At 32.3% G+C, this 16,591-nt stretch overlaps 1 protein-coding gene across 2 annotated transcripts; it reads right to left on the bottom strand.

Annotated features, from left to right (window-relative positions):
• Positions 1 to 648: 648 nt before the first annotated feature.
• LOC123537467 (transcription intermediary factor 1-alpha-like) lies at positions 649 to 6,955 on the bottom strand. Of its 2 annotated transcripts, XR_006683528.2 has the most exons (6): positions 5,998 to 6,955; positions 4,299 to 4,388; positions 3,589 to 3,665; positions 3,110 to 3,154; positions 2,691 to 2,801; positions 649 to 1,721 (listed from the first exon to the last, which is right to left on the bottom strand). XR_006683528.2 is itself a non-coding variant. In XM_053528596.1 (4 exons), exons 1-4 carry the CDS (start codon positions 6,866 to 6,868, stop codon positions 3,140 to 3,142), a joined length of 1,053 nt encoding a protein of 350 aa, XP_053384571.1. In that variant the 5' UTR covers positions 6,869 to 6,955; the 3' UTR covers positions 2,815 to 3,139. The 2 variants fall into 2 exon arrangements, 1 of the variants encoding a protein (XP_053384571.1); XM_053528596.1 differs by lacking the exons at positions 649 to 1,721; positions 2,691 to 2,801 and having other exon boundaries at positions 2,815 to 3,154.
• Between the last annotated feature and the right edge of the window lie 9,636 nt (positions 6,956 to 16,591).

The following is a 16,591-nucleotide window of genomic DNA, read 5'->3' as shown; positions in this document are numbered from 1 at the left end:
TGGTAAAACATGGATTTCAACACGAGTTCCACGTGCATATGTGAAAATGATCACGATTGAATATGGTAGTTTAAAGTCGATTTCTGTTAATAAAGACACTCCGTTAGATTTAAATATTTTGACTCACTACATCTTATATATCTATATTTAATGTATACGTGTTGTTAGATCTCTTTACGTTATATTAAGACCACAATGTCGCCACAGCTCGTTTGGGTCTCATAAGGTTACCAAACCTGTCGTGTGCAGTGGGGTAATGGTTCTGACAAAGCCTTCTGGTTCAACCAAAATCTTTACTTAATTAACATAGTCGTTTAGATTACTGAATCGACCATGACTACCGAGAAAAAATATATCATATATTGAGAATATAACTGGCCTCTTACTTATGATGTTGGACCTGATAGTCTGGTTCGACCCCGATTGGAAATTTGTTCTCAATTTAGTTTCATTTGTGACAACAAAGTTTTGACTTCTTGAACAAAGCCTAGAAATCGTATCGAAATATTTTGATCGGGCTCACGTCTATCGTTGTTAAAGTAACCATACCTTTGAAACTGCGCCAATTTCAGTTTCACCAAGGTTCATAATAATGCCAAGGCTGCACCCGCAAAAGTAAAAGGGAACAGGTATTTGCTGTTTTGTAAGGTCTATTTTGCAAGTTAAATACGTAATTAGAATGAAAAGAAATAACACATTGGAAACAACTAATATAGAAATACGATAGAAAGAAATAAAAAGTTCGAAACAGATATTTTTAATTTTCAGTGAAATTCAATGCTATTTGTAACTAGTAATTGCGCACTTGCAATAGTGCAATTTATACGCATGAACATAAAGAATTGGCGCTAGAAATAATTCAATTTATACGCATTACCCAAATTGTAATTCTCCAGTTGCCATGTCAAATTTACACACATCAAATTTAGGAGCTGTCATATTGGTAAATGAAAATTGTGATAAAACTTCATTCATGAAAAACAACTTGAATATCCTCTATGAATCAAATACAAATAAGGAATGTTAAAGATATACTTGACCCAAATATCATATTTGAAAACATGAGCAAAAATTCTATGTATACTTTATGTAAACATAAAATAGCCAAGTTTATGTATATTAACAGTGCTATGAATTAGGTTGAAAATAGTACATACTGTTTACATATATAGCGGAACACAGTATAAATGTGATGTACCACTAAAATGAAGCTCTACATAACCAATTAATTTATATATTAATTTATATATTTTGTAAAGTTATATATATTTGATGAGGACTCTACATTTGAAGTCAATATCTAAATATATTATTTTAGCCACAGGATATCTTTAAAAACGAACCAAAAATGTTGACTTTTTTACAAAGTGTATAAATATAGGTGACATGACATGTGAATATATAAGCTGGATATTTCAATCTGTGTGCAACACATGTCTATGACTTTAACAAAAATAATTTTTGATAATACAGTCAAGCTGTATCTACATGAAATAAGCATTAGTTCTTCACATCACTTTGGCACAATCATATACTTCAACTTCAGCCGAATTCCTCCCTGTCTCTGGAAATTGGTTATATTTCACACAACTTGCATTATATGTCCTTTGTTATGGTTCTGTCGCGTCAAGTATTACTCTTGCTTTGTAACCGGAAGCTTTTAATCTCATTGCTGGGTACATTTTGCAAAAGGGCGGATTGTTTAGTTCTAGTACGCGTACCTGTAATATTAAAAAAGAACCTTTTAAATGTTCCGTTAACATAGTAAAGAATGAAATGTGTATTTGTGCACAGCATTACATGTTAAAGTTATTGTATCAGCATGTACAGCACAAAATTTCAGTGTTTGTATATTTTGTGGTCCTTTTGGAACATGGAGTCTATTTAATAGATGTGTAATAGAGTTCCGCCTTAGCCGGTGCTAGTGGGTGTGAGAGGTGTTTTACATTTCATTACCTCTCATGAACAGACTCAATCAAACTGAGTCTGCTGTTATTCTGCTTTGTTGCATTCTATGCTTCCAAAGGATCTTTTAACAGATTTTATTGTTAGTTTTCTAAATTTTGTGCCGGAAAATTTGTTACTGAAAAAATAATATGTAACACTTCTGCATAAAACGGAGCGGAAGTGGTTAACTAATTATTATTCTCCATATTAATATTTGGAACTAACCTGCACACTTTGGCCACTTCCCTAAAGTAGGTACTAAAAAACCTTTAAAGTCTGTTTCAAATATCAACCCATTTTTCAAACACAATTTCTTTAACTACGATGGTTTGTTTTCTTGTAGAAATGTTCACGTAGTCTTCCATCATAATGCGATTATTAACCATGTTCCATAATAATAGTCACGTGCTCAGCGTCTTTGTAGTTTTTTAATATAGACACAATCACGATAGGATTTGTACTAAATGCAAATTCATTAAAAGAACAGACCGGAGATGGATAATTCTTGGTTGGATATCATGCTAAAGACGTTTGGTAAGTGAGCAACAAAACACTTGCCCATTCTCATAAATTCCCAACAGACGCGAGCAACTCATTCTCTGTCTTTAACACATTTTATTTGACCAAAATATATTTTTGTATAAGACAATGTAAAGCATTCAGTTCTAAGTGTTAGGAAGTGCAGGTGAACTTATTGGTATAAATATTTCATTCGTTGTAAACTACTGTAAAACAAAATTTACCAATATTGCCTCTGTCGTCGCTGTTTATTATCCCAACTTCAAAGTTCGTGCCAGTTTTAATGGTCTTTCCCAATGTATAAGCCAATATCTCCTTGTCTGATGTCTTTGAAACTGCAAGGGGACATTACCAACATGATTTAATTTGGTAGTTATGTAAGTGTGTTGTTTTCAATTTTATTTAAACATAATTCGTTTATGTCGTCATCAACAGACGGTTTGTCTTTAATGGCTGTACTTATATTGTATGCAATTTCTGATATTTATGAGTATTAACTCATATCAAAATCAAAATAAACATACCTAGTATCCTTTGCGTGATTTTCAAAAATAGAATTGTCATTGCTTAGTTCAATGTTGAGCAATGCTTGAGGTTAGCTCGCGGTAAGCCACGATCTATAAATAACTTCAAGTTTTTTTACCTGAGGTACTCTCTAGCCATAAAAATGTTTTCACACAAATAAGGACTGAAAAATGAAAACAAAATAATATAAACACGACAATGTGACAACATTACAGTCATAATAATGTTCGATTACATGATATGAAAATATTATATAATATCGAAGTATAAATCTCGCTGCATTCGTACGTTAATAATTTTCAAACATGGCCCAGACAAGCTAACTCACAATAAAAACACAAGAAAACCAACAACAAAACAATGCGGCAAGTTGTTTAAAAGGCTGTAACTAAAAAAGATAGCAGCCGTGTGGTTATCATTCAAACAAGTCTCACCAGGACACTAGGACACATTTTTACAGTGTGTATTTTTGTTCTTTCTCGGGTATTATATTAGCACCTTTCAACAAATGCCTAATTCAAATTCGAAGTCGAGTTATCTGATAGATGGGTCCTGTTCTAATAAATTCTTACACATCAACTTAAAACCATTTCTTACCCAAGACGTTCGGCTTTTTGATCTTCTTTTATGGGGACTTTCTCTCACTGGAATATCTTCAAATACCTCCTTATACTCTGTAATTAATATACACTTAAACATTATTTTCTTATTATTACAAACACATTTATAATGAATACACATTATGTCTGTTAAACTAAATATTATTTCGGAACGATATCTATAGCTCGTGCTAATAATCTGACTTGATTGAATTACGCCAGTGATGCGGCAGCCATTTTGTTTTAATCAAAATTGATATCGGAAAATTACTAGCAGGATATGGAATATATCCTGTCTACATGAGACGTCTCAATCAATAGAAATGCAAGAAACTTGTAAAAGGCGACATAAATGAATATATCGTTCTCATGTTTCTCTTATAAACTGATTGATAATATTGATTGGTTATTAGTTTTGTATAAATGTAATGTAAATATTATGAATTTGTTCAATAGCCTGAATAAGATTGACAATACTGAACTAAATAAAAGAATTGATTAATGCAACGACACACATTAGATTACGTCACGCACCCGATATGAAATTCAGGCGTAAGTGTATGGAAAAATATTGGCGTTTCCGGTACCATTGTAACTTCACTGGGAATAGAAACGAGTATGTAATAAAACATTGTACAGAACATTAACAGACACTTAAAACAACCTGTTCATAAGAAAATGGATGGACAAGAGTATTGTCACAAGTACCTTGTGAATCTGGTATTGATATATTGTCTTCGTATATTGTTCTGTTGCTGGTTCTCAGTTCTACATGTAAAGAAATAGGATCCTCGTAATCTAAAATATTGAAAATGTTGAGATTCTTTAGGAATATATTCAACATAGATTTTATTTCAACTTGTTCATATGACTTAGTAAGTGGAGTACAGAATTTCAGGCAATACAAATACATACACCAAAGAACAATGAATATATATGATATATATATATTTATGGGAATTATTCTATTGTTGTAACTTTAATCAAACATTTTTTTTATATTCACTAATTATCATTCATTAAATCTGATCCAATATGGTGTTTTCTGTCGTGAAACTTGAAGTGTGACCGATGTCACCTGCGCAAGTGTAGCTCGTACTGTAGTTCATTTTGATATTGTCCAACACATGATGGCGTAGTAATAAGTTGTTTGACTTCTACGCACGTTAATATGTGTTCAAAATCACCTCAGACCATTGTTTTAATTCAGTGTAACGTAATGTTATCGATATTGCTTTTACTCTAACAATAATCTATGTAACATATTTCATGACCTTTAATTGTTTTCTCTTGTAGTACTTTTCCTGGAAACGCTGGTGACAAGCAAATTGTCTTTTTTATCTATAACTTTTAAAGACTTTTATTCGACATTTTCCACAACGGTTTACTTGAATGCACGTGTACTTCTTTCAATAACTGAACCATAAATACATAATAGGTTTGAAAAAATGTGACATTTATTTCTGCCTGTTAAATTGCAGATAAAATTTGAAAGAAAAATTTTGGCAAGGCGTAGGACTTGAACTTAGAATCTCGAGATTGGCAGCTAAACATTTTGACAGCAAACCTTCATGCACCAGTACATTTCATCAACTAAGAAATATACATATGCAATAGTTATATCGTTAAGTAGATTCGGACACCGAAATTTGATTTTCGGAAATATACGGAATATCCATGAGTGCCAGATCAATACTTACGGAAGATACAAAATTCGCAGCGCGCATTTACAAAAATGAAATGTTGTTACATGTTGAAGTCAGTGACAAGCGCATGGACATATTTTTGTTTCAAAATTGCCTTAAGTTAATTATCTGAAAAGAATATTCATTACAATCAGTTATGAATTTCATTCTTCCTGAAAGGAGGTGTTTAAAATCTTCTACTGAAACGCTAAAAGCGACAATATCAAACATCATCCAGTTGATACGGTTTCAGATAGTCGTCGAAATTATACCGGACAGGCTGTGGCTATAGGATTTCACGTTTGACACTTGACAGTGAAACGAAGTAAACTGATATTCGATACGCTTTTCCAACGACGATAACCGAATTTCTATATATTCGAATACAAGATAATCGGAATATAAACTTCTTGAGCGGTAGTTATGCTTCGTTTAGCATAGAAAATTTACGCCTAATTATTTATTCCTTCCATGCTTATTTCATAAATGTACGCATTATGAAAATGTTTTTGGATCAAATTCTGCAAATACATAGATATCATTGAGTATATGTCTTACGATGTAGGTCAAATAACTCAATAATGATATCTTTATAATTTCTCATGAATAGAATCAATCAAACCGAGTCTGTTATTATTTTGCTTGCGGTCTATGCTACCAAAGGATCTTCTCACAGATCAAACACACACGCAAATGTTAAAGTAATGCATTAATGTGAGTACCTAGAGAATCCGGTTCCGGTGTGTTTTCTTCGTGCATTGAAACTATAGTCCCAAGCTCGGCCTGTTCCAATAGCTCTTCAATTTTATTGTTCCTTTTGAAACGGTAATTGCTAACTATGTTATTTGGAATGGCACTACAGAGTTTATGCTTGATTCCCTTTAACACACGCTTACACCGCATTGCAGTGACAAATAATGTGTTTGGTTCGTCAGTTCTAGACACAAGTTCATCACTTATTTGCGATAACTCTTTTTTTAGATCTTCGCATGATGTTTCAAGTGAATCAATGAAAAGTCTATCGGTTGTTTTAGCATCTTTTGCCTTTTGAACCAATCGTTCTTCCAGTTTGTCTAAACGGATATTTATTTCATCTCGGTATGATTTAATATCGGCAAGAAATCCCTGATATATATCTTCAACCTGTACCTTATTATCAGTGAGTGATGTGTAGAATTTGGTCACTTCTTTCTGACAAGAATCAACATTTTTGACAAAGTCGTTAAGTTCCTTACTGTTCTTAAACGTTTTCGATATATCACTTATATATTCAACTTTACACGTATTGTGTTCTAATATCGTACAGTCACCACAGCCTACTTCTTCGTTGTTTGAACAATAAAATTTTGTTTTTTCATTTTTGTGCTTCAGACAATTTTCGAACTTTTCTTCAATTGTCTCACTAATGTCTGGAACGTTTGTATCAATATCAACCCATCTGTGGTCTTTACATATTTTGTATTTTTTATGGTTTCCGAAACACGCTATACACATATGTTCCTCACATTCGCGACATAGACCGTTTGCAGGTACACGTTTAGTGTCATCTCCACAAGGCTTACAGAACATTCTTCCAGCAACCTCCATTGACATGTTAGTTTAGAAACTTTGGAATTTACAGGCTTCTTGTAACTTGTATATGCACATTTAAATACACTGATTTATAAAACTGTAATGTTCTGCCGTTATTCCTTTTAAATACTTAAATATACTATTAAGTTTTGAAATCCGCATATAGGTTTAACGTAATACTCTTTTTATCTATCATTAGAAATATCGATATCAGATAGAATGTTATTTGAAAATCGCGCTATTTGTAAATAGGCTATTCATACATAAATCAGTTTGGTAATATTCAAAAGACTATTTATACCGTTAATATTAAAAATAGTAAATGACTTAGTATGTTGAAATGATATTGATATAAATAAAGTTCTCCAATCATTGTTCTTCTTAAATATTACGAGCCTCAGTCAATTTTGCAATAACTGTTATTTTCAAATGTTTCGAGTCTCTGATAGCTACTTTGATTTAATTAACGTCTATGAAAAATTAAGACTGGAAGTACATTTGGGTGGAGTACATTATTCGAATTGCTACAAAGGAAATAATTTAAATGGACATGCATAATTCTTATTGTTTAAATTGTAATTTCGAAAATAGGAAACTAAGAAAAAGATTATTAAGTAGTTTTTACCTATTTTTTGTGAAATTATTTGAGAATCTACAAGTCAGACGGAAAATAATTTACTTGCACAACAAAGTATCATTATCTATTTAAATGAAACAAACATAAAATAATACATATAACAAGTTCTTACATGTATTACCTAATGTTTTTTATCAAACGGAGTTACTATCATCACAAATAGACAATTTACATGCATTGCAGATAATTATGATATATTTTATTTAATTATAGTCTCTTCAATGTGACAATACAATACATGCATATTTGCATATATCATAGATAAAACTAGTTAAAATTGCACATTACCACTATACAAAGAGTTATAAGAGACTTTGTATTCTGCAAGAACATCATAGAATATCAATAATTTAATCCAGAGCTGCACAATTTAAAAGCCAAAATCCTCGCTAATCTTTAATCAAAAGCTGCCATAAAAGGAAAACAATATTGTAAGATACTGAATTGGAAAAAGACGTGCTAATGCACAGGATAGGAAATGGTTCTAAGATAACGAAGCAGCTATGATCAGACCATCACCGGTCTGATTAGCAAAATAATTTTAGTATTGATAAAACACACTCAGTCTGGTATTAAATAAGACACTACATTTGTACAAAGAATGAACTCTATACTAAAACAATAGTTAGATAAAAGGTGTACCAACTGACGTAAACTTATGTATGACCCCTCGTGTAGACTATATATTTATTGTGGGTTCATGTAAGCGTAGGTCTGTAAACCCACAGATAAATATACACAACATAAGGAGTACAAAAGATCAGACCTATTTTATGATATTGAGAAACAGGTTTTGGCACTTTCTTTAACAATGTTAGTATTAGATAGAACGAATACAATTTTTTTAACATCATTGAAAGAGTGAAACTCTGGACAAACATTACATGCTTTTTGAAACAAAGTATTTCTTATAGAGTATGACAAGTACACAATGATAGGTGTTTAGCTATTTCATTTTTTTTATCTGGAACCAGAGAGTACAGAAATTCCTACCAAAATATAAAAGTAATAATATGAAGTTAGAAAGACAGTTAAATTATTTCCAGAAGTTAAATGCAGCAATATATCTTTAAATTCAATGGTAATGATATTCTATAGGGCAAATGTAGAAACTTTATAAAAAAGTGCTATATCGATTCATGGAGAAAATTTATCAATACAACCATGTGGATGTAAATACTTATGGATGAGACTTAACAACCGAATGCACTTGATATATGAATATCTAATGATTAGAAAGTAAAGAAGATTTGAGTTTAATGATATACATTGAAGTAGAGCAAGCACCTGTTTGCACAATACAGAACAATATAAAGAATAGTATACATGTTCCAATTTTCTCCAATCATTAGCACACATGTCCTTTCTTTTTTGTTGTTATTCAGGCATATTTAAAAATTATTTATCTATGTTGTAATGGAATGATATATATAGCATGCTTTTCATGTCAGCATTTTCTGTCTCCTTGTATCTAAAGTAGGACATGAGACGTCAATGTTTTTTTTCATATTGATGTGCAAATATCAATTCCGATGCTAATATCATTTATGACGTCATTTAAACGGGTGTCCTCGCGTTATACTTTTAACTTTGGAATATTGTTTCCTCGCAGTAAATATAACGCCCAAAGAATTGTAGATAACTGGTGTAATATGTACCTTTGCGAAAAACAACAAAAACAAAAAAAAAAAAAACAACAGAGTCAAGACAACAAAAACAAAAACAACAGAGTCATGATATGATATACAGATAAAGTACAAACACAAGAGATATTGTGAAGAAATTTCTGGAATAGAAATTGCAAGAAGGTGTTTACAAGGCATTGGTGAATGATTGTCATGTACCTGGAACATTATCAAATATCAGGTACTGATGTTGCCGTCATGCTTGTACAGGTAAAATATATAATGATTGTCACTTTTTTGTTCACAACCACATATTGGCTGTCCTAATCAATCATTCAAATCCCTTAGGAAATCACTTGCATCACGACCACAACACGTTTCGCACCTGGCTGTTAATTACAAGGAAGTGCGATGTTTCTCGTCTAAATAAAAGAACGATGTAAACTGAAATGAAAGTAATTACCACAATTTATTGAAAACAAAATAATTGAAAAACAAAATAGTTTATATATTTATTTGTTTGCAAGATGTCATTATATTTGTCTTCCTTTTTTAAAGATAGTCAGCTGTCTTATTGGTGTATAAAGTTTCTTTCATTTTTCACATTCGTCGTATAGATGTAAGGTGACAAATCTAGATAGAAGTTTGTGTTATTGTTTCATAATGTTACATCCAATGTATGTTTTATAAAAACATTATGCAGTATCTTGAGACCAAATTATGTTTGTATGTTTATAGCGTTTTTTTTTTAGAACCCCGTCGATAGCTATCAGAATGTCCGGCTATCCGTGTGCGAATACCGGCTTGTCTGGGTTGTAACTTTGCAACCTGTGGTTCCAAGCATTTTTGATCCCCTTTTCCGTAAACCCCGTTTTTCTATATCTATATTAGCATAAATACTTATCATAACCTAACAAGTGTAGTGCATATGATTATTATCCTATCTTAAAGTCAAGGTCAGGAGAGTTCAAAAGGGTATTGCCTTACAATATCCTTTCTGATATACATGTAACGTTATTACTTCTATGAAGCAACAATACGGAAAAAACTCCCGGAACATCAATCACATACAATAAAACATAAAATCCAAAAACATTGTGATATAATATGACGACATGTTAGGCACATACGGAACTTCAATCATAAAGCAGTAATGCGATGAATGGTAAACATTGTAATAGGTACAGGCAACAAATATAAATATCTTATTTTGGCATGTAGCAGATCCAGGATGCGAATCGTGAAACACAAAGCTCCTAAAAACGTTCATAATCACTTTCCTTTCTAAAAACAGTATTAAAATATGAACTCTTCCACATGCTAGAATCAGTCAAACTTTCCTTAAGTTGATAAGTTGATATAACCGTATACAAAACGAACATAATCCTTAATAATCATACAGGACGTATGGCCAAAATGCCTAATATTTGGATATTTAGTGATAAAAAGCTGACGCCCTTTGGCAGTTGTTCATTATTTTCATGTATATTCATGTATTTTATTTAATGGTGTTGTAAGAACGGCATAATCAGTCACCGATGTAGATTTTCATCACCATTATGCCAGGAATCATTTATTCACAATGATTTATGTATCACTATGCGCACAAATTGACAAAACACAAAATCAGTTGGAAATTTGATTAACGTTAAGTGTGCATAAACAATCCTGCAGATTTGGCAAATGCCTTTCCTCTGGTAAACAACATTCTTTTTTGTCATAAAAATGTTTTGCTTCATGGGCATTTGATTAGTTTTTGTATAAATCTCATGATTAGTTTAGGAGGAAATTAGCTCGTGTTTAACTAACAAAATGATAAAAAATACTTTTTTTGAAAAGATTTCTTCATATCTTTAGTAACAGGGCACTGTCTACCGAAAAGGCAATTAAAAGAAACACACACAACGGAGACAGTGAAATGAAGACTTAGTACTCTTAGATAAAGTAAGAAAAAAATCGAGATGCCAATAGAATATTTCGCGGGTTAAAATGTTTGTTGTTTATATGAAATGGATAGGGAAGCCATATACGAAAAAACATATCCTATATGACTGTTATTCTTACAACACCTCAGATTGCCCATCACGTTTTTATAAAGCATTTGGAGACACTTCACAATTGTCAAAATCAGGCGCCAGGGGCTTATGGGGTGTTGCACGTTTCATTAACTCTCATGAACAGACTCGACCAAACCGAGTCTGCTATTACCTGTATGCGTCCAAAGGATTTCCTTCTGCATTTTATTTCCTACTAAATGTAATTTCTTCTAATATCATATTGATACAAATTAAATAGGACAGTGCTGAAACTTTGGATGACAATAGATATGTCTTTGTGCTGCAGAATGTCAGTATCTTTCTCTGACTTTGATGATAAAAAAGTATTTCTCTTTCACCAAAGCAATTGCGCGTGAAGTATATGCGCAGGAAATACCGCTGCCAGAATCGTTCAACCTTCGAAGAGTGATATGTTATTTCCCTGAAGACAAGTCTGAGTTTTTTTTTTTGTTGTTTTGCAGCAGTTTGCACTGAATTCAAGGATAACTAGAAACCATTATAACGCTTAAGTGCGTTTTCATCAAGGTCATCATTATTATAACGCTATGTAAGGTCTTTGAAACAAATACAGTACAACTGAAACATGGCCTTGCACACCCGGAAGTCTTTGGGTTATCATGTTTTGATACAGAAAACACACTTTTAATTCAATTATCTCTGATATTTCTGAACACTGTATTTTTAACAAAAAAGAATATAATGCCAATATTTTTAAGCACAGTACATGTGGTGTGAATCCCTGCACTTTTCTTTTTGATGATGCGATGATAACTCCGAAATGCTTTATTCCTAAATCCTACACATAAAGGACGGACGAAGAGACTTACTTCTTATCCTACATCTTGCAGGGTCTTTCCCTCAAAGTAACAGACACATCGGACTGGATGTTAAACATGTTAATCAAAAACTGCTAAGCTTGTTTTGGCATTATTTCGGTATTTTTTTGACATTCAATATGAATACAAGATCCCCGTGTTCATCCAATGAACAACAGTATGCTATATCAAATTTGCGCCTATACGACATCATTAATGTTAAGATAGTTATGCACGTTTGATTAACCGGAAGTGATGGCGGAAAACGTAAAATAGAGCCTGGATTCGGTGACATGAAAATCGTTTTATGAATTAATGGCAACCCGTGAGTAAAAATATTATAGTGGCACTGTTACTGTCTTTCTAAAGTTAAAATGTGATATTAAAACATCTGACACGTTAAATAGTTCAAAATGATGTTTTAAAATGAACTTGGAATGTGCGGTTCACTTGAATCATGGTCAAATATTACCAAAATAAGTACATGGCCCTATACATTTTATTTCACCACATTATAGACCATGTGTTTATTTACGACTGTGAGAAGTTTCGTTAAAATATACATTGTAGAAATCTTTCTATTTGCGAAAACTTTATGAAAGTAGGCTCCCATTATGAAAAATTGCGCGAGGTCCAAACTTTTCAAATCAGTCTAGCAAAAAAATCCCAAGCACTCGATCCTATTTTTTTTATTTGCTAAATTTTCTAATTATATTCTGAAGTTTTGAAAAATCAGGGTTTAATCAAATTCTACATTTAAGAAAAAAATTCGATCCGAACGTGCAGAACTACCTTAAATTGAACATTGATACCAAGACCAATTATATTTTAAGTGAGTGTGACGAAAACTTTATTTGGTCATAAGTGCATTTCCAAGCGTTTCTTTAGTAGTTCGGATGTGTACGAAAAATACCTAGGAAAGTGCTCTAAAATCTGCATTTATTGATTTGTTTTGCTGAAACTTAAAAACATGATAGATTAGAAAATACACTACCAGCAATTAAAAGTCAAATTTCAGAACGTAAACATAATTCATTCATCGTTTCTATGGCAACATCACTACCGGTTATCCGGACTATTATGGCACCGAAATATCAACCAAATCAATCAATACATTTAGCAATTACCAGTTATATACATTTTTTCATTTAATGGTTTTATTCTTTTGTTCTTTTCCGACGAAAAATCTGTTCATTTAACATTCCAGCGGTATTGACGAGATTGGACGCTGAACTCAGGTGTGCTAATCGTTATTATAGAACCCTTTTATTCTTAAGGTATGACTGCACTGCACTTATAAAGAAATAACAATATTACATAGTACAACAGCAAAATTTCTAGGGATAAAAATCACATATAAATTGACAAACATGATTATTTGTAGGTAATAATAATCTGTTTTCTCGTAAATTTCTTGTAGAAAGCTTTATCATAGTTAAAATAATTTTGAAACTTGCCATCAGAATAATTGGTATGGTATGTAGCACGTGTTTAAGTCAGTCAATAGTATATCGTGTTTTAGTGCTTTCAAACATAGTCAGAACAAAACATAACAGTAAATAAGCTATGGTATATTGTGAAACACATGTTGCTTAAAAGTAGGTACTGAAGTGAGGGCACGTTTGTTGCTTGTTGTAACATGCTTCAATAAACTGAAGTCACATGAAGTGTTCGTGGCAATCATTCGAAAGCTAAGCATGTGAACGATCTTTCCATTTGAAAGCTGGTTATACAGGAAAATAAGACGAAATTAATTAAATGTGAATTGTTTCTCTCTCCTATCATAAACATTCGTTAATTTCTAAGATGTAAAATTAAAAATTGAAATACAAGACGTGAGTCACTGATTAAAACAGTTAAAGGCAGCGTTGTGGCGTGGGTAGATGGAGTATTACGAGTTTCTTTGAGAGTTTGTTATAACAAAATTAAAGAAATAGATAATCTACATATATTAGCAGAAATAAGTCGTAGTGAGTTTTTCTCACATAGATGACTTAGGCACATGTTTGACTGATACTGTTGTCAAGTACAAAGACGCATTGTATGAGGAATCCGATCAAACAATATTTGTGTGTAAAGTGTACGATAACTATGTACATAAAAACATCAAAGTGAGAATAATTGTCAAGATAAGCATGTTACCCCGAAGAATACAATAAGATACGCAATTAATTAGGACACAGATGTTGATTCCATTAAATTAGACTACACCTTGAACATAAAATCATATGGCAATTATAGAAAGAAACGGATAAGCTCCAACAAGTACACACTTCACTTCAATGAAAGATACATGCAAACAAGGCTTATGACAGACACATGCAAACAATGGAAATCTTCTGTGACTAGCGTATTTTCGAGTTTTCAATTTCTTCTTTATAATATATAACTCGTAAAGCCGTGCATACTTTGAGTACAAAAAAACGGGTTAACCTGAAAACGTTGCAAATACGTATATTGCTGTCAAACGTACAGTCAACGTACAGTAATCATCTATTTATGAGAGAAGAAACCATATGCCACCTGTCTTAATCAGTCATTTTAAGCGCTGTGTATCTCCTTACAATCATTGTACAGAATACAGTCTCGTTTTTGACTCCTAGGTAAATTTACTTAGCAGTTCCGTTGCTTTAATCAGCCGAAAAAAGAGAATTTCCCCGAAAACGAAAATATTAATTGAGCTATTCTATCATATAGATACTAATGTAATATTTCCGAGACAGTGCATCAGTCAAGAAATGTATGAATGACTTGCACAGACATTTATCAAAAGCAGACCTACTTTTGTTTCGGTTTTGCATTTGTTCTTGCATATTTACATTGCATTTGGTGCCTATGCGTAGAAGGCCCATTGGAACATTGTCTAGATATGGGAAATGTTTGTGACAAGTTATCTGAATATCATTCCATTCATAGAAACGTTATTGATCGGGCACAACTCTTTGGCCTCTAAGTATGACATTGACCTTTAAGGTAAGAGCATGGGTCTCAAATGCGACACGTCGTTTTGTTATGGTAAACGTTTGCCCCAAGTTGTCTTAATACTCATGCATTCGTGAAAAAATTAAACGGAACTTAAAAAAAAAAATAGGAAACAAATTCCCGTAAAAAGACATAATTTCTATAATTTCTATAGCTATTATATTTACTTATATAATACTATTTAATCAAATTTTCTACAGTGCCTCAGTCAAAAAATGTATGAAAACTTCCACGGACGTTAAAAGAAAAGGTGAATTACTTTTAATATATAGTTTTGCATTCGGTATCACATTTGTACATTGTACAGGGAGATGGGGACAAGCCTAAACTTTCAGAGTTGATGGACAGAACATGGCTTGCCCCCTCCGTCTTTATAACGCAGTTATCTAAATAGCTCTTGTTGTTTCGCTTTAAAGAGATCGTACCGGTAATTTGAATTATAACCCTACTAGAATCGTTCAGTGTATTTAAATTATTAATGAGCAAAGCTTCAACATCCAAATATCATCCAATAAATGTGCCTAACTCAAAAGTATCTTTTTGTTCAACTGTATACCTTAAACACTGGCTAAACGACAGCCGTTTGCACCCACAAAGTCCTCTAGAATTCAGGATGTTTTTATCATTTCTCATAAATTGTGTAAACTAATATTCATAAAACTTGAAATTATTAAAGTCTCACCGTACATGCAATTAGTGTGGTCATAGTTTATCCTGGATTGTTATGCGTTCTATACTTTCGGCCTCCGTAAAAGGGAGACGCTGAGTTTTTGGAACATGGCTTTCCCTGTTGAATTTTCATTTTTTTTCGCAAACGTCTTAATATCAGATTCTTATTGGATATTCGTTACTCTATGATATATCATTGAAGTGTAAGTATGAGTTTCATAAAACAAATTAATATGATTGAAACTTGATAATTTTTAGATTGTTTTCTAAACCACTCATTCGTCCTAGGTTTGAGAAGCAGATTCGAGAGATATATTTTATGTACACGTTTATCAGGTCTTCTAAAATATGGACGTTTCAAAATAAAGAGAAGAAGGGAGGTTTTATATATATCAAAGTATGTACAAAAGAGGATATAATGAGAATTTACTCGACAAGATTTACAAAGCAAGCGGGAAAATTGTTTTATATCTTGAACATTTTACAATATCAGTACGCATGTTATTGTCAGGTTTATAGATAATGTATAATAGGTTATGTTTTTTTTATTCAGACTCACACATTTCCTGTCGTAATCAATCATTTAGAGACTAAGCGGAAAATCACAAAAACTGTTATAAACGATCCTGCATTACTACCACACTTTTTGTGCTCCTGGCAGCAAACTTACAACCGTCACGTTTACTTTATTCATACGAAGAAAGTTTTGTGCCCTTGTTATTGACGAGCAACGCAGGTCTTTCTAAAAGACCAAAAAATCAGTGGGTAATATATTGCCATAGAATTTATGCTTACCTTGCTTTCTGGACAATAAAACATGCAGACATTAATCTTTTGTATATCTCGATGACGTATGTTCCATGTTACAAATAATGAGATAGGTTTGTTGTGAATGTATATTTTTTTTTTTGTAACAACAGTGCTCATAATTAAACAACTAAGGATATTTTGTAAACACT

The sequence above is a fragment of the Mercenaria mercenaria genome, chromosome 17 (assembly GCF_021730395.1).
Source record: "Mercenaria mercenaria strain notata chromosome 17, MADL_Memer_1, whole genome shotgun sequence".
In the NCBI taxonomy this organism is placed as follows: domain Eukaryota; kingdom Metazoa; phylum Mollusca; class Bivalvia; order Venerida; family Veneridae; genus Mercenaria; species Mercenaria mercenaria.
Note: the sequence above shows the minus strand (reverse complement) of the source record. Positions and strands in the feature narration are given on the sequence as shown.